The sequence below is a fragment of the Melospiza melodia genome, chromosome 3 (assembly GCF_035770615.1).
Source record: "Melospiza melodia melodia isolate bMelMel2 chromosome 3, bMelMel2.pri, whole genome shotgun sequence".
NCBI lineage: Eukaryota > Metazoa > Chordata > Aves > Passeriformes > Passerellidae > Melospiza > Melospiza melodia.
This window is the reverse complement of record NC_086196.1, coordinates 137944031-137968926: the sequence shown is the minus strand read 5'-3', so window position 1 is coordinate 137968926 and position 24896 is coordinate 137944031. Positions and strand designations below refer to the sequence as shown.

The 24896-nt window shown below is 38.0% G+C and overlaps 1 protein-coding gene across 2 annotated transcripts in view; it reads left to right on the top strand.

The window, feature by feature from the left end:
- The window catches only part of FZD3 (frizzled class receptor 3), a 98685-nt gene that overhangs the window by 9024 nt on the left and 64765 nt on the right, over positions 1-24896 (top strand). Inside the window, exon 1 of one of the 2 annotated variants that reach the window (XM_063153205.1) lies at positions 93-121. The exons of the other annotated variant lie outside the window; for it this stretch is intronic. Coding sequence (XP_063009275.1) covers positions 116-121 — 6 coding nt within the window. The 5' untranslated portion in view covers positions 93-115. Of the gene's footprint in view, positions 1-92; positions 122-24896 lie in introns of those variants that run through there. 2 annotated transcript variants of the gene reach the window in all.

Here is a 24896-nt window from a genome sequence, read left to right as displayed (position 1 = left end):
TAAAAATTTTATTAATTATTAGATTTATTCCATTAGTTTTTATATAATTGTCATTATTTTGTTATTATGTTATATGTAATATAACCACTACAACCAGCACACGGCGGCGCTGGCCATGGAGGTAATTAAAAATTCTATTAATTATTAGATTTATTCTGTTCGTTTTTATATAATTGTCATTATTTTGTTATTATGTTAAATGTAATATAAGCACTACGACCAGCACACGTCCGCCCTGGCCATGGAGGTAAAATTATTATTATTTAAAAAAATTAATCATTTTTATTAATTATTATCTTTATTTTATTAAATTTTCTATAATTGTCATTATTTTATTATTATATTATATGTAATACAATGTAATATATCTATTATATGTAATAGATAGATTGGATTAATTATGATATTATTTATAGATTATATATATTATATATAATACATAATACATACTATATACTACATACTATATACTATATACTGCATACTATATACTATATACTGCATACTACATACTATATACTACATACTGCATACTATATACTGCATTCTATATAAATATACTACATACTATATACTACATACCATATACTACATGCTACATACTATATACTATATTCTACACACTATATACTATATACTACATACTACACACTATATACTATATACTACATACTACATACTGCATACTATATACTGCATACTACATACTATATACTACATACTACATACTATATACTACATACTACATACTATATATATTACATACTACATACTATGTACTACAAACCATATACTACATACTATATACCATATACTACATACCATATACTACATGCTACATACTATATACTACACACTTTATACTATATACTACATGCTACATACTACATACTACATACTATATACTACAAACCATATACTACATACTATATACTGTATACTGCATACTACATACTATATACTGCATACTATATACTATATACTGCATTCTATATACATATACTACATACTATATACCACATACCATATACTACATGCTACATACTACATGCTACACACTATATACTATATACTGCATACTATATACCATATACTACCTACCATATACTACATACTACATACTACATACTACAAACCATATACTACATACTATATACTATATACTACATACTATGTACTGCATACTATATACTATATACTGTATACTGTATACTGCATACTACATACTATATACTACATACTACATACTGTATACTGCATACTATATACTGTATACTGCATACTATATACTGCATTCTATATACATATACTACATACTATATACCACATACCATATACTACATGCTACACACTATATACTATATACTTCATACTATATACCATATACTACCTACCATATACTACATACTACATACTACAAACCATATACTGCATACTATATACTACATACTACATACTATGTACTGCGTACTATATACTATATACTGTATACTGCATACTACATACTATATACTACATACTACATACTACATACTGTATACTGCGTACTATATACTGCATACTATATACTATATACTGCATTCTATATACATATACTACATACTATATACCACATACCATATACTACATGCTACATAATATATACTACACACTATATACTATATACTACATGCTACATACTGCATACTACATACTATATACTACATACTACATACTATACACTGCATACCATATACTACATACTACATAGTATATACTATATACTGCGTACTATATACTACACACTATATACTGCATACTACATACTATAGACTGCATACTACATACTATATACTACATACTATACACTGCATACCATATACTACATACTACATACTGCGTACTATACACTATATAGTGTAAAATGGAGCAAAAGGAAAAAAATTTAATGTAAAATGGAGCAACATCATTGAATGTTAGTGTGGGATTGAGCAAAATGAGAGAATTTTATTGCAAAGTGGAGCAAAATGAGAGAATTTTATTGGAAAATGGAGCAAAATGGAAGAATTTTAATGTAAAATGGAGCAACATCATTGAATGTTGGTGTGGGATTGAGCAAAATGAGTGAATTTTATTGCAAAGTGGAGCAAAATGAGAGAATTTTATTGCAGAAAGGAGGGAATTTCAGTGTGAAATGGAGCGAAATGGGAGAATTTTACTGTCAAATCGAGGAAAATTCATGAATTTTGGTGTGAGATTGAGCAAAATGAGAGAATTTTACTGCAAAAAGGAGAAAAATGGGAGAATTTTGTTGTAAAATGGAGAAAATGAGAGAATTTTGGTGTGAAATTGAGAAAAACGAGTGAATTTTGTTGTGAAATGGAGCAAAATGAGAGAATTTTGGTGTGAAATTGAGCAAAATGGGTGAATTTTATTGTAAAATTGACCAAAAGGGGAGTGAATTTTGTGGTGAAATTGAACAAAATTTGTGAATTTTATTGTAAAATGGAGCAAAATGGAAAAAATTTAATGTAAAATGGAGCAACATCATTGAATGTTGGTGTGGGATTGAGCAAAATTGGTGAATTTTATTTCAAAATGGAGCAAAATGAGAGAATTTTATTGCAAAAAGGAGGGAATTTCAGTGTGAAATTGAGGAAAATTCGTGAATTTTGGTGTGAGATTGAGCAAAATGAGAGAATTTTACTGCAAAAAGGAGAAAAATGGGAGAATTTTGTGTAAATCTGAGAAAAACGAGTGAATTTTGGTGTGAAATAGATCAAAATGGGTGAATTTTATTGCAAAATGGAGCAAAAGGGGAGTGAATTTTGGTGTGAAATTGAGAAAAATTTGTGAATTTTGTTGGAAAATGGAGGGAAATGGGAGATTTTTAATGTGAGATTGAGCAAAAGGAGTGAATTTTGAATTTTATTTGAAAATGGAGCAAAAGGAGTGGATTTTTTATGAAATGGAGCAAAAAGAGAATTTTGTTGCAAACCAGAGGACAATGAATGAATTTTATTTGAAAATGGAGCAAAAGGAGAGAATTTTATTGCAGAAGGGAGGGAATTTTAGTGTGAAATGGAGCAAAATGAGAGAATTTTGGTGTGAAATTGAGTGAAATGAGTGAATTTTATTGTAAAATTGAGCAAAAGGGGAGTGAATTTTGTGGTGAAATTGAGAAAAATTTGTGAATTTTGTTGGAAAATGGAGGAAAATGGGAGATTTTTAATGTAAAATGGAGCAACATCATTGAATGTTAGTGTGAGATTGAGCAAAATGAGTGAATTTTATTTCAAAGTGGAGCAAAAGGAGAGAATTTTATTGCAGAAAGGAGGGAATTCCGTTGTGAAATGGAGCAAAAAGAGAGAATTTTGGTGTGAAATTGAGGAAAATGAGTGAATTTTGGTGTGAGATTGAGAAAAAATTGTGAATTTTGTTGGAAAATGGAGGGAAATGGGAGATTTTTAATGTGAAATTGAGCAAAAGGAGAGAATTTTATTTGAAAATGGAGCAAAATGAGTGAATTTTATTTCAAAATAGAGCAAAATTGGAGAATTTTATTGCAGAAAGGAGGGAATTTTATTTTATAATGGAGCAAAGGGAGAGAATTTGGGTGTGAGATTGAGGAAAATTCCTGAATTTTGGTGTGAGATTGAGCAAAATGAGAGAATTTTACTGCAAAAAGGAGAAAAATGGGAGAACTTTGTTGTAAAATGGAGAAAAGGACAGAATTTTGGTGTGAAATTGAGAAAAATGAGAGAATTTTACTGTGAAATTGAGGAAAATTCGTGAATTTTGGTGTGGGATTGAGCAAAATGAGAGAATTTTATTGTAAAATGGAGCAAAGGGGGAGTGAATTTTGTGGTGAAATTGAGAAAAATTTGTGAATTTTGTTGGAAAATGGAGGGAAATGGGAGATTTTTAATGTGAAATGGAGCAAAAGGAGAGAATTTTGATGTGAAATTCAGTAAAATGAGAGAATTTTCTTGCACAATCGATCACCAGGAGTGAATTTGGGTGGGCAATGGAGCAGTGAGAGAATTTGATTGTGAAATGGAGAAAATGAGAGAATTTCACTGCAAAATGGGGAAAAATGGGAGAATTTTCTTGGCAAATGGAGCAAAAGGAGAGAATTTTACTGGGAAATTGGGGAAAATGAGAAAATTTGGGTGTGAAATTGAGCAAAATGAGAGAATTTTGGTGTGGAATGGAGCAAAAAGAGAATTTTATTGTCAAATGGAGCAAAATGGAAAAAATTTAATGTAAAATGGAGCAACATCGTTGAATGTTGGTGTGAGATTGAGCAAAATGAGAGAATTTTATTGCAGAAAGGAGGGAATTTTAGTGTGAAATGGAGCAAAATGGGAGAATTTTACTGTGAAATTGAGGAAAATTCCTGAATTCTGGTGTGCAATTGAGCAAAATGAGAGAATTTTATTGCAAAATTGAGTAAAAGGGGAGTGAATTTTGGTGTGAAATTGAGAGAAATTTGTGAATTTTGTTGGAAAATGGAGGAAAATGGGAGATTTTTAATGTGAAATTGAGCAAAAGGAGGGAATTTTATTTTAAAATGGAGCAAAAAGAGAATTTTATTGTAAAATGGAGCAAAATGGAAAAAAATTAATATAAAATACAGGAACATCATTGAATGTTGGTGTGAGATTGAGCAAAATGAGAGAATTTTATTTCAAAATGGAGCAAAATGGGAGAATTTCATTGCAGAAAGGAGGGAATTCTGTTGTGAAACTGAGCAAAAAGAGAGAATTTTACTGTGAAATTGAGGAAAATTCCTGAATTTTGGTGTGAGATTGAGCAAAATGAGAGAATTTTATTGCAAAATGGAGAAAAATGGGAGAATTTTGTTGTAAAATGGAGAAAAGGAGAGAATTTTGGTGTGAAATTGAGAAAAATTTGTGAATTTTGTGGGAAAATGGAGGAAAATGGGAGATTTTTAATGGGAAATTGAGCAAAAGGAGTGAATTTGATTTTATAATGGAGCAAAATGAGAGAATTTTATTGCAAAAAAGAGGGAATTTTATTGTGAAACTTAGCAAAAAGACAGAATTTTACTGTGAAATTGAGGAAAATTCCTGAATTTTGGTGTGAGATGGAGCAATATTCATGAATTTTATTGTAAAATGGAGTAAAAGGAGTCAATTTTGGTGTGAAACGGAGCAAAAGGAGAGAATTTTACTGCACAAAGGAGGGAATTTGATTTTATAATGGAGCAAAAGGAGAGAATTTTGTGGTGAACTTGAGCAAAATGAGAGAATTTTACTGCAAAAAGGAGAAAAATGGGAGAATTTTGGTGTGAAATAGAGAAAATGAGAGAATTTTATTGTAAAATGGAGCAAAAGGGGAGTGAATTTTGGTGTGAAATTGAGAAAAAATTGTGAATTTTGTTGGAAAATGGAGGGAAATGGGAGATTTTTAATGTGAGATTGAGCAAAAGGAGAGAATTTTGAATTTTATTTGAAAATGGAGCAAAAGGAGTGGATTTTTTATGAAATGGAGCAAAAAGAGAATTTTATTGTAAACCAGAGGGCAATGAGTGAATTTTATTTCAAAATGGAGCAAAATGAGAGAATTTTATTGCAGAAAGGAGGGAATTCTGTTCTGAAACTGAGCAAAAAGAGAGAATTTTGGTGTGAGATTGAGTAAAATAAATGAATTTTATTTCAAAATGGAGCAAAAGGGGAGTGAATTTTGGTGTGAAATTGAGCAAAATTTGTGAATTTTGTTGGAAAATGGAGGAAAATGGGAGATTTTTAATGTGAAATTGAGCAAAAGGAGAGAATTTTGATGTGAAATTCAGTAAAATGAGAGAATTTTCTTGCACAATCGATCACCAGGAGTGAATTTGGGTGGGCAATGGAGCAGTGAGAGAATTTGATTGTGAAATGGAGAAAATGAGAGAATTTCACTGCAAAATGGGGAAAAATGGGAGAATTTTCTTGGCAAATGGAGCAAAAGGAGAGAATTTTACTGGGAAATTGGGGAAAATGAGAAAATTTGGGTGTGAAATTGAGCAAAATGAGAGAATTTTGGTGTGGAATGGAGCAAAAAGAGAATTTTATTGTCAAATGGAGCAAAATGGAAAAAATTTAATGTAAAATGGAGCAACATCGTTGAATGTTGGTGTGAGATTGAGCAAAATGAGAGAATTTTATTGCAGAAAGGAGGGAATTTTAGTGTGAAATGGAGCAAAATTGGAGAATTTTACTGTGAAATTGAGGAAAATTCCTGAATTCTGGTGTGCGATTGAGCAAAATGAGAGAATTTTATTGCAAAATTGAGTAAAAGGGGAGTGAATTTTGGTGTGAAATCGAGAAAAATTTGTGAATTTTGTTGGAAAATGGAGGAAAATGGGAGATTTTTAATGTGAAATTGAGCAAAAGGAGAGAATTTTATTTTAAAATGGAGCAAAAATATTGCAGAAAGGAGGGAATTTTATTGTGAAATGGAGCAAAATGGGAGAATTTTGGTGTGAAATTGAGGAAAATTCCTGAATTTTGGTGTGAGATTGAGCAAAATGAGAGAATTTTACTGTGAAATCGAGAAAAATGGGAGAATTTTATTGTAAAATGGAAAAAAGGAGAGAATTTTGTTGCAAACCAGAGCAACGAGAGTGAATTTTATTGTGAAATGGAGCAAAAGGGGTGAATTTTATTGCAGAAAGGAGTGAATTTTGGTGGGAGATTGAGCAAAATGAGTGAATCTTATGTAAAATGGAGCACAAAGGATTTTTTTATTCCGCCTCTGGAATATGAAATATTCCATCAGAATCCTCCCAGTGCTGGAATCACTCCTGGGAAAGAGAATTCCTGGTATTGAGAGAATTAATTCCTGGTTTTTATTGAGATAATTCCTTTTATTGAGAGAATTAATTCCTGTTTTTTATTGAGAGAATTCCTGTTACTGAGAGAATGAATTCCTGTCATTGAGAGAATTCCTTTCATTGAGAGAATTCCTCTTATTGAGAGAATTCCTGGTATTGAGAGAATTAATTCCTGTTATTGAGAGAATTCCTTTCACTGAGAGAATTTATTGAGAGAATTAATTCCTGTTTGTTATTGAGAGAATTCCTGTTATTGAGAGAATTAATTCCTGTTATTCAGATTATTCCTGTTTTTGAGAGAATTCCTGTTGAGAGAATTCCTGTTTTTGAGAGAATTCCTTTTATTGAGAGAATTCCTTTTATAGAGAGAATTCCCGTTTTTTATTGAGAGAATTCCTTTTATTGAGAGAATTCCTTTTATTGAGAGAATTCCTTTCATTGAGAGAATTCCTGGTATTGAGAGAATTTATTGAGAGAATTCCTGTTATTGAGAGAATTAATTCCTGTTATTGAGAGAATTCCTGTTTTTTATTGAGAGAATTTCTTTTATTGAGAGAATTCCTGTTATTGAGAGAATTCCCATTATAGAGAGAATTCCTTTTATTGGGAAAATTTATTGAGAGAATTCCTTTCATTGAGAGAATTCCTTTTATGGAGAGAATTCCTGGTTTTGAGATCATTCCTGTTATTGAGATTATTCCTATTATTGAGAGAATTCCTGTTTTTTATTGAGAGAATTCCTTTCATTGAGAGAATTTATTGAGAGAATTAATTCCTGTTTGTTATTGAGAGAATTCCTGGTATTGAGAGAATTAATTCCTGTTATTCAGATTATTCCTGTTTTTGAGAGAATTCCTGTTGAGAGAATTCCTGTTATTCAGATTATTCCTGTTTTTGAGAGAATTCCTTTTATTGAGAGAATTCCTGTTTTTGAGAGAATTCCTTTTATTGAGAGAATTCCTTTTATTGAGAGAATTCCCGTTTTTTATTGAGAGAATTCCTGTTATTGAGAGAATTCCTTTCATTGAGAGAATTCCTGGTATTGAGAGAATTTATTGAGAGAATTCCTGTTATTGAGAGAATTAATTCCTGTTATTGAGAGAATTCCCATTATAGAGAGAATTCCTTTTATTGGGAAAATTTATTGAGAGAATTCCTTTCATTGAGAGAATTCCTGGTTTTTATTGAGATCATTCCTGTTATTGAGGGAATTCCTTTTATTGAGAGAATTCCTGTTTTTGAGATCATTCCTGTTATTGAGATTATTCCTGTTATTGAGAGAATTCCTGTTTTTTATTGAGATAATTCCTTTCATTGAGAGAATTCCTGGTATTGAGAGAATTAATTCCTGTCATTGAGAGAATTCCTGTTTTTTATTGAGAGAATTCCTGTTATTGAGATAATTCCTTTCATTGAGAGAATTCCTGGTATTGAGAGAATTAATTCCTGTGATTGAGAGAATTCCTTTCATTGAGAGAATTCCTGTTTTTTATTGAGAGAATTCCTGTTATTGACAGAATTCCTGTTGAGAGAATTCCTGTTATTGAGAGAATTCCTTTCATTGAGAGAATTCCTGTTATTGAGAGAATTCCTGTTATTGAGAGAATTCCAGGTATTGAGATTATTCCTGTTATTGAGAGAATTCCTGTTATTGAGAGAATTAATTCCTGTTATTGAGAGAATTCCTGTTTTTTATTGAGAGAATTCCTGGTATTGAGAGAATTAATTCCTTTTATTGAGAGAATTCCTGTTTTTTATTGAGAGAATTCCCGTTATCGAGAGAATTCCTGTTATTGAGATCATTCCTTTATCACAATAAATTTTGGGATTTAATCCAGGAGGATTTTGGGGCAGGGCTGCTGCATCCCAGGCTTGGAAAATGATTTTATTCCCAAATATCCCTCAGGGATTTTGGTGGTTTTGGCACAGCACAAACCCCAGCCCAGCCTGGCTGTGAAATTTGAATTATTTTGCCTCTGGGGAGCCCAAAATTTCCCTCCCAAATTTTCCCTCCCCAGATTTCTCTCCCCAAATATTCCTTCCTCAAATTTTCTCTCCCAAACCTTCCCTCCCAAAACTTCCTTCAAAATCTTCCCTCCCCAAATTTTCCTCCCAAATTTTCCCTCCCCAAATTTCCCTCCCCAGATCTTCCTTCCCAAATTCCCCTCCCAAATCTTCCATCCGAAATTTTCCCTACTCAAATCTTCCCTCCCCAACATTCCTTCCCCAAATCTTCCCCCCTAAAACTTCTGTCCCAAATTTTTCCTCCAAAACTTTTTCCTCCTAAATCTTCCCTCCCAAAACTTCCCGCTCAAGTACTCCTACTCAAAACCTCCATCCCAAAATTTCCCTCCCAAATATTTCCACTCAAATCTTCCCTCCCAAATATTCCTTCCCCAAATCTTCTGTCCCAAAGTTTCCCTCCCCAAAATTTCCCTCACAAATTTTCCCTCCCAAATCTTCCCCCCCAAATATTTCTTCCCAAATCTTCCCTCCCAGATATTCTTACCTAATTTTTCCCTCTCAAATTTTCCATCCCCAAATTTTCCCTCCCAAATCTTCCCACTTGAATTTTCCCCTACAGAACTTCTCTCTCAAATATTCCCTCCCAAACTTCCCTTCCAAACATTCCCTCCCCAAATCTTCCCTCCCAAATATTCCTACCCAAATTTTCCCTCTCAAATTGTCCCTTCCAAATCTTCTCTCCCAAATCTTCCCTCCCCACATCTTCCCTCCCAAAATTTTCTTCCCTCGCAAATATTCCCCTCTCAAATTTTCCTTCCCCAAAATTCCCCTCCCAGATCTTCCCTCCCCAAATCTTCCCTTCCAAATCTTCTCTCCCAAATTTTCCTTCCCCAAACTTCCTTCCCAAATCTTCCCTCCCCAAATCTTCCCTCCCAAATATTCCTACCCAAATTTTCCCTCTCAAATTGTCCCTTCCAAATCTCCCCCCCAAATCTTCCCTCCCCAAATGTTCCTCTCCCAAACTTCCCTCCCCAAATTTTCCTCCCAAATTTTCCCTCCCCAAATTTCCCTCCCCAGATCTTCCTTCCCAAATTCCCCTCCCAAATCTTCCATCCCAAATTTTCCCTACTCAGATCTTCCCTCCCCAACATTCCTTCCCCAAATCTTCCCCACTAAAACTTCTGTCCCAAATTTTTCCTCCAAAACTTTTTCCTCCTAAATCTTCCCTCCCAAAACTTCCCTCTCAAGTACTCCTACTCAAAACCTCCATCCCAAAATTTCCCTCCCAAAATTTCCTTCCCCAAATCTTCCCTCCCAAATATTCCTACCCAAATCTTCCTTCCCCAAATCTTCCCTCCCAAATTTTCCCCCCAAAATTTCCCTCCCAAATTTTCCCTCCCCAGATTTCTCTCCCCAAATATTCCTTCCTCAAATTTTCTCTCCCAAATCTTCCCTCCCAACACTTCCTTCAAAATCTTCCCTCCCCAAATTTTCCTCCTGAATTTTCCCTCCCAAAACTTCCCTCCCAAAACTTCCCTCCCAGATATTCCTACCCAGATCTTCCCTCCCCAAATCCTCCCTCCAAAATCTTCCCTCCCAAATCCTCCCTCCAAAATCCTCCCTCCCAAAATTTCCCTCCCCACATTTTCCCTCCCAAATATTCCCTCCCCAAACTTGCCTCCCAAATTTCCTTCCCCAAATCTTCCCTCCCAAAATTTCTGCCACACAACTCCCCTCCCCAAATTTCCCTCCCAAATCTTCCCTCTCAAATCTCCCCTCCCAAATCTTCCCCACCAAAATTTCCCCCACAAGACTTCCTTCTCAAATCTTCCCTCACAAATCTTCCCTCCCCAAATCTTCCCTCACAAATCTTCCCTCCCAAAACTTTTCTCCCAAATCTTCCTTCCCCAAACTTCTCTCCCAGATCTTCCTACCCAGATCTTCCCTCTCAACTCCCCAAATCTTCCCTCCAAATCTTCCTTCCCAAATCCTCCCTCCCAGAATTCTCTCCCAAAACTTCCCTCCCAAATCTTATTTCCCTCCCAGATCTTCCTCCCAAAGTTTCCCTCCCAAAAGCTCCTTCCCCAAATGCTCCTTCCCCAAATCTTCCCCCCTAAAACTGTCCCAAATCTTTCCTCCCAAATATTCCTCCCCAAATCTCCCCTCCCCAAATCTCCCCTCCCCAAATCTTCCCACCCAAATCTTCCCTCACAAAATTTCCCTCCCAAACTTCCCTCCCCAAATCTTCCCTCCCGAAATTTCCCTCCTCAAATTTTCCTCCCAAATTTCCCTCCCCAAATCTTCCTTCCCAAATATTCCTTCCCCAAATCTTCCCTCCCAAAATTTCCGCCACAAGACTTCCTTCTCAAATCTTCCCTCACAAATCTTCCCTCCCAAAACTTTTCTCCCAAATATTCCTTCCCCAAACTTCTCTCCCAGATCTTCCTTCCCAAATCTTCCCTCCAAATCTTCCCTCCCAAATCCTCCCTCCCAGATCTTCTCTCCCAAAACTTCCCTCCCAAAACTTCCCTCCCAAAACTTCCCTCCCAAATCTTCCCTCCCAAATCTTCCTCCCAAATATTCCCTCCCAGATCTTCCTCCCAAAGTTTCCCTCCCAAAAGCTCCTTCCCCAAATGCTCCTTCCCCAAATCTTCCCCCCTAAAACTGTCCCAAATCTTTCCTCCCAAATATTCCCACCCAAATCTCCCCTCCCAAATCTTCTCTTCCAAATCTTCCCACCCAAATCTTCCCACCCAAATCTTCCCTCACAAAATTTCCCTCCCAGACTTCCCTCCCCAAATCTTCCCTCCCAAAATTTCCCTCCTCAAATTTTCCTCCCCAAATCTTCCCTCCCAAAATTTCCCTCCCAAACTTCCCTCCCCAAATTTTCCCTCCCAAAATTTCCCTCCTCAAATTTTCCTCCCAAATTTTCCCTCCCCAGATCTTCCTTCCCAAATCTTCTCTTCCAAATCTTCACTCCCAAAACTTTTCTCCCAAATCTTCCTTCCCAAAATTTCCCCCACAAAAGTCCCCTCTCAAATCTTCCTCCCAAATCTTCCCTCCTAAATCTTCCCCAAAAATTCTCTCCCCAAATCTTCCCTCCCAACCATTCCTTCCCCAAATCTTCCCTCCCAAATCTTCCTCCCAAATTTTCCTTCCCCAAATCTTCCCTCCCCAGTCTTTCCTCCCAAATCTTCCCTCCCAAATTTTTCCTCTCAAATTTTCCTTCGCCCAGTTTTCCTCCCAAATTCTTCCTCCCAAATCCTTCTTCCCCAAAATTTTCCTCCCAAATCTTCCTCCCAAAATTTCCCCTCCCGGAATTTTCCCTCCCAGACATTCCCGAGGTGCTGCTGCTCCGTGTGTCCCAGAAATCCTGGGCTGGTGGAAAATTCAAATTCCCCCTGTTCCCCCCAGGGAGCTGAGCTTGTTTTCTCATATCTTTATTATTATTGCTCAAAAATTATTATTGTTATTATATTATTATTATTATTATTATTAATATTATTAATATTGCTACTATTACTATTACTATTACTATTGTTTTGTTGTTGTTATTGTTATTATTAATATAATATTAATTATTAGATTATATATTATATGTATAATATTATAATATAATGATATATAATATAATAATTTAATGATATATAATGTAATATATATGATGTTATATATAATATATAATATATAATATATAATACATAATACATAATACGTAATACGTAATATATAATATATAATATATAATATATAATATATAATATATAATATATAATATATAATATATGATACATAATATATAATATATATGTAATATGTAATATATAATACATAATATATAATATGTAATATATAATATATAATATATAATATATAATATATAATATATAATATATAATATATAATATATGATATATAATATATAATATATAATATGTAATATATAATATATATTATATATTATATATAATAGTAATAATAATAATATCCAATTAATAATAATAATAATAATAATAATAATAATAATAATAATAATAATAATAATAATAATAATAATAATAATAATAATAATAATAATAATAATAATAATATTAATAATAGTATCCCCTGTCCTTTTCCCCTTCATAATTCCTTCACCCCTGAAGGATTTGCTGATGGTGGCTCTGGGCTTTTTCTCCCTTAATTCATTTTTTTTGGTGGCCAAACATTTTTAACAGAAAAAGTGGAATTTGTTGGAGCCATTCAGTGACAGCTTTGTTTCATTTGATGATTTCCAAACTCTTTGAATCAAATAATCCAAAAATAAAGAACCATTTCTTTTTCCTCGCCCTGATTTTCATGGCTGGGGATCAAAGAGGTTTTAAAGGACGTGGCTGAGGCCGGGTCTGAATTTCCTGTGGGATTAAACTCGAGGCCAAAGCTCCAAATGCAGCCCCCAGGGAGATCCTGGCCCTGCCTCTGCCCCCGTTCCCATTTTCCCTGGAAAAAATCAGCCAGGAGATGGAAAATGGGGAAATGGAAGAATTGGGGTGTCCTGGAGGGGATTTGGGGTTTGCAGCGTGAGGGGAAACAAGATGGAAGAGCAGAGGTGGAAGGGAACCGAGGCCTTGATATAAATAATCCCCCAGTCACCGATATTTTGAATATTTAGAAGTAAATTTACCACAAAATATCAAATTTTGTGGTAAAATGTTGCACATTTTACCTACTACAAATGTTGCACATTTAATTTTTCACATTTAGTGGTTTCTCGCTCATTTTGGTGCTCACAGAGGACGTGGCTGAGGCCGGGTCTGAATTTTCCTTTGGGATTAAACTCTAGGCCAAAGCTCCAAATGCAGCCCCCAGGGAGATCCTGGCCCTGCCTCTGCCCCCGTTCCCATTTTCCCTGGAAAAAATCAGCCAGGAGATGGAAAATGGGGAAATTGGGGGAAATTGGGGGAAATTGGGGTGTCCTGGAGGGGATTTGGGGTTTGCAGCGTGAGGGGAAACAAGATGGAGGAGCAGAGGTGGAAGGGAACCAAGGCCTTGATATAAATAATCCCCCAGTCACCGATATTTTGAATATTTAGAAGTAAATTTACCACAAAATATCAAATTTTGTGGTAAAATGTTGCACATTTTACCTGCTACAAATGCTGCACATTTAATTTTTCGTATTTAGTGGTTTCTTGCTCATTTTGGTGCTCACAAAGGACGTGGCTGAGGCTGGGTCTGAATTTCCTTTGGGATTAAACTCGAGGCCAAAGCTCCAAATGCAGTCCCCAGGGAGATCCTGGCCCTGCCTCTGCCCCCGTTCCCATTTTCCCTGGAAAAAATCAGCCAGGAGATGGAAAATGGGGAAAATGGGGAAATTGGGGTGTCCTGGAGGGGATTTGGGGTTTGCAGCGTGAGGGGAAACAAGATGGAAGAGCAGAGGTGGAAGGGAACCAAGGCCTTGATATAAATAATCCCCAGTCGCTGATATTCTGAATATTTAGAAATTAATTGACCACAGAATATCCAACTGCAAATGTTGCACATTTAATTTTCCATATTTAGTGGTTTCTTGCTAATTTTGGTGCTCACAGAGGACGTGGCTGAGGCTGGGTCTGAATTTCCTTTGGGATTAAACTCGAGGCCAAAGCTCCAAATGCAGCCCCCAGGGAGATCCTGGCCCTGCCTCTGCCCCCGTTCCCATTTTCCCTGGAAAAAATCAGCCAGGAGATGGAAAATGGGGAAAATGGGGAAATTGGGGGGAATTGGGGTGTCCTGGAGGGGATTTGGGGTTTGCAGCGTGTGGGGAAACAAGATGGAAGAGCAGAGGTGGAAGGGAACCGAGGCCTTGATATAAATAATCCCCCAGTCACCGATATTTTGAATATTTAGAAGTAAATTTACCACAAAATATCAAATTTTGTGGTAAAATGTTGCACATTTTACCTGCTACAAATGCTGCACATTTAATTTTCCGTATTTAGTGGTTTCTTGCTCATTTTGGTGCTCCCAAAGGACGTGGCTGAGGCTGGGTCTGAATTTCCTTTGGGATTAAACTCGAGGCCAAAGCTCCAAATGCAGCCCCCAGGGAGATCCTGGCCCTGCCTCTGCCCCCGTTCCCATTTTCCCTGGAACAAATCAGCCAGGAGATGGAAAATGGGGAAAATGGGGAAATTGGGGTGTCCTGGAGGGGATTTGGGGTTTGCAGCGTGAGGGGAAACAAGATGGAAGAGCAGAGGTGGAAGGGAACCAAGGCCTTGATATAAATAATCCCCCAGTCACCGATATTTTGAATATTTAGAAGTAAATTTACCACAAAATATCAAATTTTGTGGTAAAATGTTGCACATTTTACCTGCTACAAATGTTGCACATTAAATTTTTCACATTTAGTGGTTTCTTGCTCATTTTGGTGCTCACAGAGGACGTGGCTGAGGCTGGGTCTGAATTTCCTTTGGGATTAAACTCGAGGCCAAAGCTCCAAATGCAGCCCCCAGGGAGATCCTGGCCCTGCCTCTGCCCCCATTCCCATTTTCCCTGGAAAAAATCAGCCAGGAGATGGAAAATGGGGAAACTGGGGGGAATTGGGGTGTCCTGGAGGTGATTTGGGGTTTGCAGCGTGAGGGAAAACAAGATGGAAGAGCAGAGGTGGAAGGGAACCAAGGCCTTGATATAAATAATCCCCCAGTCACCGATATTTTGAATATTTAGAAGTAAATTTACCACAAAATATCAAATTTTGTGGTAAAATGTTGCACATTTTACCTACTACAAATGTTGCACATTTAATTTTTCATATTTAGTGGTTTCTTGCTCATTTTGGTGCTCACAGAGGACGTGGCTGAGGCCAGGTCTGAATTTCCTTTGGGATTAAACTCGGGGCCAAAGCTCCAAATGCAGCCCCCAGGGAGATCCTGGCCCTGCCTCTGCCCCCATTCCCATTTTCCCTGGAAAAAATCAGCCAGGAGATGGAAAATGGGGAAATTGGGGGGAATTGGGGTGTCCTGGAGGGGATTTGGGGTTTGCAGCGTGAGGGGAAACAAGATGGAAGAGCAGAGGTGGAAGGGAACCAAGGCCTTGATATAAATAATCCCCCAGTCACCGATATTTTGAATATTTAGAAATTAATTTACCACAGAATATCCAACTGCAAATGTTGCACATTTAATTTTTCACATTTCGTGGTTTCTTGCCTGTTTTGGTGCTCACAGAGGACGTGGCTGAGGCCGGGTCTGAATTTTCCTTTGGGATTAAACTCGAGGCCAAAGCTCCAAATGCAGCCCTCAGGGAGATCCTGGCCCTGCCTCTGCCCCCGTTCCCATTTTCCCTGGAAAAAATCAGCCAGGAGATGGAAATTGGGGAAATTGGGGAAATTGGGGTGTCCTGGAGGTGATTTGGGGTTTGCAGCGTGAGGGAAAACAAGATGGAAGAGCAGAGGTGGAAGGGAACCAAGGCCTTGATATAAATAATCCCCCAGTCACCGATATTCTGAATATTTAGAAGTAAATTTACCACAGAATATAAAATTTTGTGGTAAAATGTTGCACATTTTACCTGCTACAAATGTTGTACATTTAATTTTCCATATTTAGTGGTTTCTTGCCTGTTTTGGTGCTCACAGAGGACGTGGCTGAGGCTGGGTCTGAATTTCCTTTGGGATTAAACTCGAGGCCAAAGCTCCAAATGCAGCCCCCAGGGAGATCCTGGCCCTGCCTCTGCCCCCGTTCCCATTTTCCCTGGAAAAAATCAGCCAGGAGATGGAAAATGGGGAAAATGGGGGGAATTGGGGTGTCCTGGAGGGGATTTGGGGTTTGCAGCGTGAGGGAAAACAAGATGGAAGAGCAGAGGTGGAAGGGAACCAAGGCCTTGATATAAATAATCCCCCAGTCACCGATATTTTGAATATTTAGAAGTAAATTTACCACAAAATATCAAATTTTGTGGTAAAATGTTGCACATTTGACCTGCTACAAATGTTGCACATTTAATTTTCCACATTTAGTGGTTTCTTGCTCATTTTGGTGCTCACAGAGGAGCTGCAAGGTCTCCGTGTCCCTGCCAGCCCTTTTTTGTCACCTTTGGAGTCTTGATCCATTTCTTAATATTTTTTTTAATTAGCAAAGAGCCAGAATCTTTTTAAAATGTCACCAACAGCATGCTACTTTTTATTCTGCTAGATTTATTCTGCTAGATTTATTCTTCTATATTTATAATGCAATTTTTATTCTGCTAGATTTATTCTGCTGTATTTGTAATGCAATTTTTTATTCTGCTATATTTCTAATGCAATTTTTTATTCTGCTATATTTATTCTGCTATATTTCTAATGCAATTTTTTATTCTGCTAGATTTATTCTGCTATATTTATTCTGCTATATTCATTATGCAATTTTTTATTCTGCTATATTTATAATGCAATTTTTTATTCTGCTATATTTATTCTGCTATTTTTTATTCTGCTAGATTTATTCTGCTATATTTATAATGCAATTTTTTTATTCTGCTGTATTTATTCCCAACCCAGTTCTCAACATCTGGGACAAGAGGAATTTTCCCAGCAGAGCTGGGTCAGGTATTAAATGTCTCATTTAGTGATTTTTTCCTTCCTAATAATCCCCAAAAAAGTGGGGGGAAATATAAAATGGGAAATCCTAAACTTCTTAAACATTAATTCCTTTTGTTTTTCTTCTGCCTTCCCTGTTCACCATATCCCGAAATCTTTCATTTTGCTTCATTTTTAAGTCCTGTTTTCAACATCTTCCCCAAATTTCTCACTGCATTCCTCAGTCCTGCCTCCCAACCTCCTGGAAGCACAAAGCTGATGGAAAAAATGAGATTTTAATTTTGTAACCAGCCTGATCCCAGGCACTAATTAGCAGCAGGGATTAATTTTCTCATTAGTGTGTGTGATTGTGATGCCCTCAGAACAATGGAGCTGGGCAGGATCGCGGGGATTAAAGCTGATTAAAGCTTTCAGTTTAATTCATTTTATGTTCTCTCAGCTCCAGCTGGAATTTTGTTTTGCTTCTGGGTTTGTTACTTTTGGATTGTTACTTTTTTTTTACTTTTGGATCAGGAATAAATTCTGCGATTTTGGGCTGCTGGGTTTGGGGTTTGTACAAAAACCAGCGAGATCTGACAGTTCTGGAAAATGAGATTTCTGAGGGAGCAGTGCCCGTGTTAGAGCTGCTTCCTTAGCACAGGAAAACCCCCAGAAAATGGAATCTGAGGTAATTTTGAGTGAAAATTGCAAATTCTGTTCCAGGAATAAATGATCAGGAATAAATTCTTTAATTTTGGGCTGCTGAATTTGGGGTTTGTACAAAAACCAGCGAGATCTGACAATTCTGTAAAATGAGATTTCTGAGGGAGCCGTGCCTGGGTTAGAGCCATCAGCCGAATCCTTTTCACAAGATGTGAAAAATGTGAAATTCAGGAATAAATTCTTTATTTTTGGGCTGCTGAATTTGGGTTTGGTGCAAAAACGAGCGTGATGTGACAATTTTCAGTTTTGTAAAGAGATTTGTGAGGGAGCCGTGCCTCGGCTTAGAGCCATCAGCCGCATCCTTTGCACAGGACGTGGAAAATGTGAAATTCAGGAATAAATTCTGCAGTTTTGGGCTGCTGCCGCTGCTGTGTGCGCTGATTTGTGTTTGGGGGATGTGATAATTCCAAAAATTATCATTTTTGAGCCAGGGAATGGGGATCAAACTCCTGCCTGGGGATCCCCTGTACCCAAATACTAAAACAAAATCAGGTGTGAAAAACCCTGAATTTTCCCCCTCTGCCTAACACTGCGTTCCCCAAAGAATAATTTCAAAAATTATGATTTTTAGGCTGTTATGTTGGTTCATAATAAGCATTATTATTATTATTATTATTATTATTATTATTATTATTATTATTACTATTACTATTACTATTACTATTACTATTACTATTACTATTACTATTATTAAAAATACAATCAGTATTTTTATAATGCTGATTGTGGCAGCGAGAGGAATGAAGGATATTGAAGCATAAGGAAGCGTATAGAAAAATATAAATAACAGAATAAAATAAAAACCAATAAATATAACAACAATAAGATAAAAAACAATTTTGAGGCAGGGGAAAAAAAAAGATTTTTATGAAAAGATTCAGTTGCAGATCTTAATGAGATGAAATGCCAGGGGTGTGTGGGGTCAGGGAGCAGATGGCTCAGCCTTGGGCTCATCCTGCAGCAGCTGCTGCAGCCTGGAGGGGGAATTGGCAGAAAAATGGAAAATGGATTTGTTTGGAATGGTTAAATAAAAAAAACAATTGAGTTGGAGCTCGGCAAATGTGAATTTCGGTGCCAGACAATTTCGAATTTTGGGAATTTTGTTTTGTATTTTAGCACTCTCACCCATTGGGAGGTCACAGCTCTTCCTGCCCATCTCTGTGTGATTTTTATGCAGAAATTGGCAATAAATAAAGAGGAATTATTAGGAAAGGTGGAACATGGATTTATTTGGAATGGTTAAATAAAAAAAAACAATTGAGTTGGAGCTTGGCAAATGTAAATTTAGATGCCAGAGAATGTAGAATTTTGGCAATTTTGGCTTTTGTGTTTCAGCACTCTCACCCTTTGTGAGGTCACAGCTCTTCCTGCCCATCTCTGTGTGATTTTTATGAAGAAATTGGCAATAAATAAAGAGGAATTATTAGGAAAAGTGGAACATGGATTTATTTGGAATAGTTAAATATCAAAGGAGTCAAATAACTTAAGCAAATAACTTAATAGTAGCTAAAATAAATTAAATAACTTAAAAGTAGTTAAATAGCTTAAGGTATTATTAACTTACAACTCAAGTTATTTAACTTAATATTAAATAACTTGAGTTGTAGCGTGGCAAATGTGAATTTCGGTGCCAGAGAATGTCACAGTTTGGGAATTTTGGCGCTCTCACCCATTGGGAGGTCACAGCTATTCCTTGTCATCTTTGTGTGATTTTTATGCAGAAATTGGCAATAAATAAAGAGGAATTATTAGGAAAGTGGGACATGGATTTGTTTGGAATAGTTAAATAAAAAACCAATTGAGGTGGAGCTCGGCAAATGTGAATTTAGGTGCCAGAGAATGTCACAGTTTGGGAATTTTGTTTTGTCTTTCAGCACTCTCACCCATCGGGAGGTCACAGCTATTCCTGCCCATCTCTGTGTGATTTTTATGCAGAAATTGGCAATAAATAAAGAGGAATTATTAGGAACAGGCACAGATCTATTTGGAATAGTTAAATAATAAAGCCCTTGAGTTGTAGCTTGGCAAATGTGAATTTCGGTGCCAGACAATTTCGAATTTTGGGAATTTTGGCGCTCTCACCCATTGTGAGGTCACAGCTCTTCCTGCCCATCTCTGTGTGGTTTTTATGCAGAAATTGGCAATAAATAAAGAGGAATTATTAGGAAAGGTGGAAAGCAATAAATGAAGAGGAATTATTAGCAAAGCTGGAACGTGGATTTATTTGGAATACTTAAATAGCAAAGTAGTCAAATAACTGAAGTTAATAACTGAATAGTAGTTAAATAATTTAAATAACTTAATAGTATTTTAATAACTTAAGTTATTATTAACTTCCAACTCAAGTTCTTCACCTTAACAGTGAAATAACTTGAGTTGCATCTCGGCAAATGTGAATTTAGGTGCTAGGGAATGTCACAGTTTGGGAATTCTGTTTGATGTTTATCTCCGATAAACCACCTGCGGCTTTTCCACGCCCTGCTTTAGTGCTGAGGACACCCCGAGTTCTCCTTCCTGTGCCTTTTGTGGATTCATGGGGCTCCTCCTCGCCCTGCCTCGTTCATCAGAACGTGCCATATTTCCGTTTTTATGGATGTGAAAAATGCATGGATTTTATATTTGGCTTTTTGTGAATATTCAAGTGAATATTGTATGCGTTGTGTTAGAAAGTGGTGCTGGATTCATTCTCTTAAGCAGTGTGGTAAATTTAGTTTTAGATGTGAAAAATTCATATTTTGTGGTTGTTTTTCTGCAAATATTCAAATGAATATTATGTGTGTTGTGTTAGAAAGTCATGCTGGATTCATTCTCTTAAGTAGTGTGGTAAATTGAGTTTTAGATGTGAAAAATTCTTCTTTTATGAATGGCTTTTGGCAAATATTCAAATGAATATTATTTGTGTTGTGTAGAAAGCAATGCTGGATTAATGCTTTTAACTAGTGTGGTAAATAGAATTTTAGATGTGAAACATGGATGGATTTCATGATTGGATTTTTGCAAATACTCAAATGAATGTTCTGTGTGTTGTGTTAGAAAGTGATGCTGGGTTCATTCTCTTTAGCAGTGTGGAAAATTCAGTTTTAGATGTGAAAAATTCTTCTTTTATGATTGGCTTTTGGCAAATATTCAAATGAATATTATTTGTGTTGTGTAGAAAGCAATGCTGGATTAATGCTCTTAACTAGTGTAGTAAATAGAATTTTAGATGTGAAAAATGCATGGATTCCATGATTGGCTTTTTGCGAATATTCAAGTGAATATTCTGTGTGTTGTGTTAGAAAGCGATGCTGGATTCATTCTCTTAAGTAGTGTGGTAAATTGAGTTTTAGATGTGAAAAAATCTATTTTATGATTGGCTTTTGGCAAATATTCAAATGAATATTATGTGTGTTGTGTTAGAAAGTGGTGCTGGATTCATTCTCTTAAGCAGTGTGGTAAATTTAGTTTTAGATGTGAAAAATTCATATTTTGTGGTTGTTTTTCTGCAAATATTCAAATGAATATTATGTGTGTTGTGTTAGAAAGTCATGCTGGATTCATTCTCTTAAGTAGTGTGGTAAATTGAGTTTTTGATGTGAAAAAATCTATTTTATGATTGGCTTTTTGCAAATATTCAAATGAATATTATTTGTGTTGTGTAGAAAGCAATGCTGGATTAATGCTTTTAACTAGTGTGGTAAATAGAATTTTAGATGTGAAACATGGATGGATTTCATGATTGGATTTTTGCAAATACTCAAATGAATGTTCTGTGTGTTGTGTTAGAAAGTGATGCTGGATTCATTCTCTTAAGCAGTGTGGTAAATTCAGTTTTAGATGTGAAAAATTCCTATTTTGTGCTTGTTTTTTGCAAATATTCAAGTGATTATTATCTGTGTTGTGTAGAAAGTGATGCTGGATTCATTCTCTTAAGCAGTGTGGTAAATTTAATTTTAGATGTGAAAAATTTGTATTTTATGATTGGCTTTTTGCAAATATTCAAATGAATATTATGTGTGTTGTGTTAGAAAGTCATGCTGGATTCATTCTCTTAAGTAGTGTGGTAAATTGAGTTTTAGATGTGAAAAAATCTATTTTATGATTGGCTTTTGGCAAATATTCAAATGAATATTATTTGTGTTGTGTAGAAAGCAATGCTGGATTAATGCTTTTAACTAGTGTGGTAAATAGAATTTTAGATGTGAAACATGGATGGATTTCATGATTGGATTTTTGCAAATACTCAAATGAATGTTCTGTGTGTTGTGTTAGAAGGCGATGCTGGGTTAATGCTCTTTAGTAGCGTGGTAAATAGAGTTTTAGGTTATAAAAATATCCAAATGAATATTCTGTGTGTTGTGTTAGAAAGTGATGCTGGGTTCATTCTCTTAAGCAGTGTGGTAAATTTAGTTTTAGATGTGAAAAATTCGTATTTTGTGGTTGTTTTTTTTGCAAATATTCAAATGAATATTATCTGTGTTGTGTAGAAAGTAATGCTGGATTAATGCAAAAAGCCAATCATGAAATCCATGCATTTTTCACGTCTAAAGCTCTTTGCCACACTATTTAAGAGAATTAACCCAGCATCACTTTCTAACACAACACATCTCATATTCATTTGAATATTTGCGAAAAGCCAATAACAAAATTCATTTCCCACAATCTCCCGCACCCAATCTGATGAATTTACAGGACACAGAACCAGCGCCAAGCTGGATGCTCAACCCTTCGAGTTTCCTTTCATTTTGATTTATTTTTAAAGCCTTCCCAAACTGCTGCCGCTGAGTTTTTACAACATTTCCCTCCCGTGTTGCGATTTTGGCTGGGATCCCCCCCCAGCCCCTCCCTGGAGCCCTTCCCGAGGTTTCACCCCCGTTTTTGGGGACACAGGGGGGCTGTGGGACCCCAGCCCCTCCCTGGAGCCCTTCCCGAGGTTTCACCCCCGGTTTTGGGGACACAGGGGGGCTGTGGGACCCCAGGCCCAGCTGAGCCCCCCCGTTTTTGGGGACACAGGGGGGCTGTGGGACCCCAGGCCTTTCCCCCAGCCCCTCCCTGGAGCCCTTGCCATGGTTTTTCCCCCCATTTTTGGGTTTTTGGGGACACAGAGTGGCTGTGGGACCCCAGCCCAGCTGAGCCCTTTCCCCTAGCCTCTCCCTGGAGCCCTTGCCATGGTTTTTCCCCATTTTTGGGTTTTTGGGGACACAGGGCAGCTGTGGGACCCCAGCCCCTCCCTGGAGCCCTTGCCATGGTTTTTCCCCCCATTTTTGGGTTTTTGGGGACAAGGGGCGGCTGTGGCACCCCAGCCCCTCCCTGGAGCCCTTGCCATGGTTTCACCCCCGTTTTTGGGGACACAGGGGGGCTGTGGGACCCCAGCCCTGCTGTGTCTTTCCCCCAGCCCCTCCCTGGAGCCCTTGCCATGGTTTTTCCCCATTTTTGGGTTTTTGGGGACACAGGGCAGCTGTGGGACCCCAGCCCCTCCCTGGAGCCCTTGCCATGGTTTTTCCCCCCATTTTTGGGTTTTTAGGGACACAGGGCGGCTGTGGGACCCCAGCCCAGCTGTGCCTTTTCCCCAGCCCCTCCCTAGAGCCGTTCCCATGGTTCCCCCCCGTTTTTGAGGACCCAGGGGGGCTGTGGGACCCCAGCCGCTCCCTGGAGCCCTTGCCATGGTTTTCCCCCCGTTTTTGGGTTTTTGGGGACACGGGGTGGCTGTGGGACCCCAGCCCAGCTGAGCCCCCCCGTTTTTGGGGACACAGGGCGGCTGTGGGACCCCAGCCCCTCCCTGGAGCCCTTGCCATGGTTTTTCCCCCCGTTTTTGGGTTTTTGGGGACACGGGGTGGCTGTGGGACCCCAGCCCAGCTGAGCCCCCCCGTTTTTGGGGACACAGGGCGGCTGTGGGACCCCAGCCCCTCCCTGGAGCCCTTGCCATGGTTTTCCCTCCCGTTTTTGGGGACACAGGGCGGCTGTGGGACCCCAGCCCCTCCCTGGAGCCATTCCCATCTGTGGGACCCCAGCCCAGCTGAGCCCCCCCGGTTTTGGGGACGCAGAGTGGCTGTGGGACCCCAGCCCCTCCCTGGAGCCGTTCTCATGGTTTTACCCCGTTTTGGGTTTTTGGGGACACGGGGCAGCTGTGGGACCCCAGGCCAGCTGAGCCCTTTCTCCCAGCCCCTCCCTGGAGCCATTCCCATGGTTTCCCCCCCGTTTTTGGGGACACGGGGTGGCTGTGGGACCCCAGCCCGGCTGAGCCCCCCCCGTTTTTGGGGACAAGGGGCGGCTGTGGGACCCCAGGGCAGCTGAGCCCTTGGAGTGCTCCCTCTCTCAGCCGGGGCCTCCTGCTCCATCGCGGGGTTCCCATGGAGACTGGAATGTGAAAGGAGAGGCACAAAGGGGCCGCGTTTCAATGGCAGCGGCGGGGGAAGGATCCTCGGGGCTCGGCTTTGTGAGGGCGCAAACCCCGAATGGATCTGCCGGCAGCTGCCGCGGTTTGTGAGCTTGTTTGCGTTCCCTGGGTCTGGGTTTGGGGGACAGAAGTGTCATTGAGAGAGCAGAAACATCTTTATCAATTTATAAATTCAACATCTTCCTTCGTCAATTTATGAATTCCACATCTTTCTTTATGAATTTATAAATTTATAAGCTCAGGGAGGCAACTCTGGTCCGCCATTTTGGTCTCCCCCTCACAGCTCTCGTTTTCCCCTCCCCCTCACAGCTCCAAAACATCCCTCATGTTTTGAACATTTCTCACTGAAAACTCCCGTGTATTCCATATTTCCCACTCCATCAGACTGTCAATTAATCAATTAATTATCTGCATTCTGCCTTTGTGGCGGAGTGGGTGAATTTAGTGTAATTTGTAAACTTGCTTTTATTCCGTATTTCTCTTTTTGGAGGACA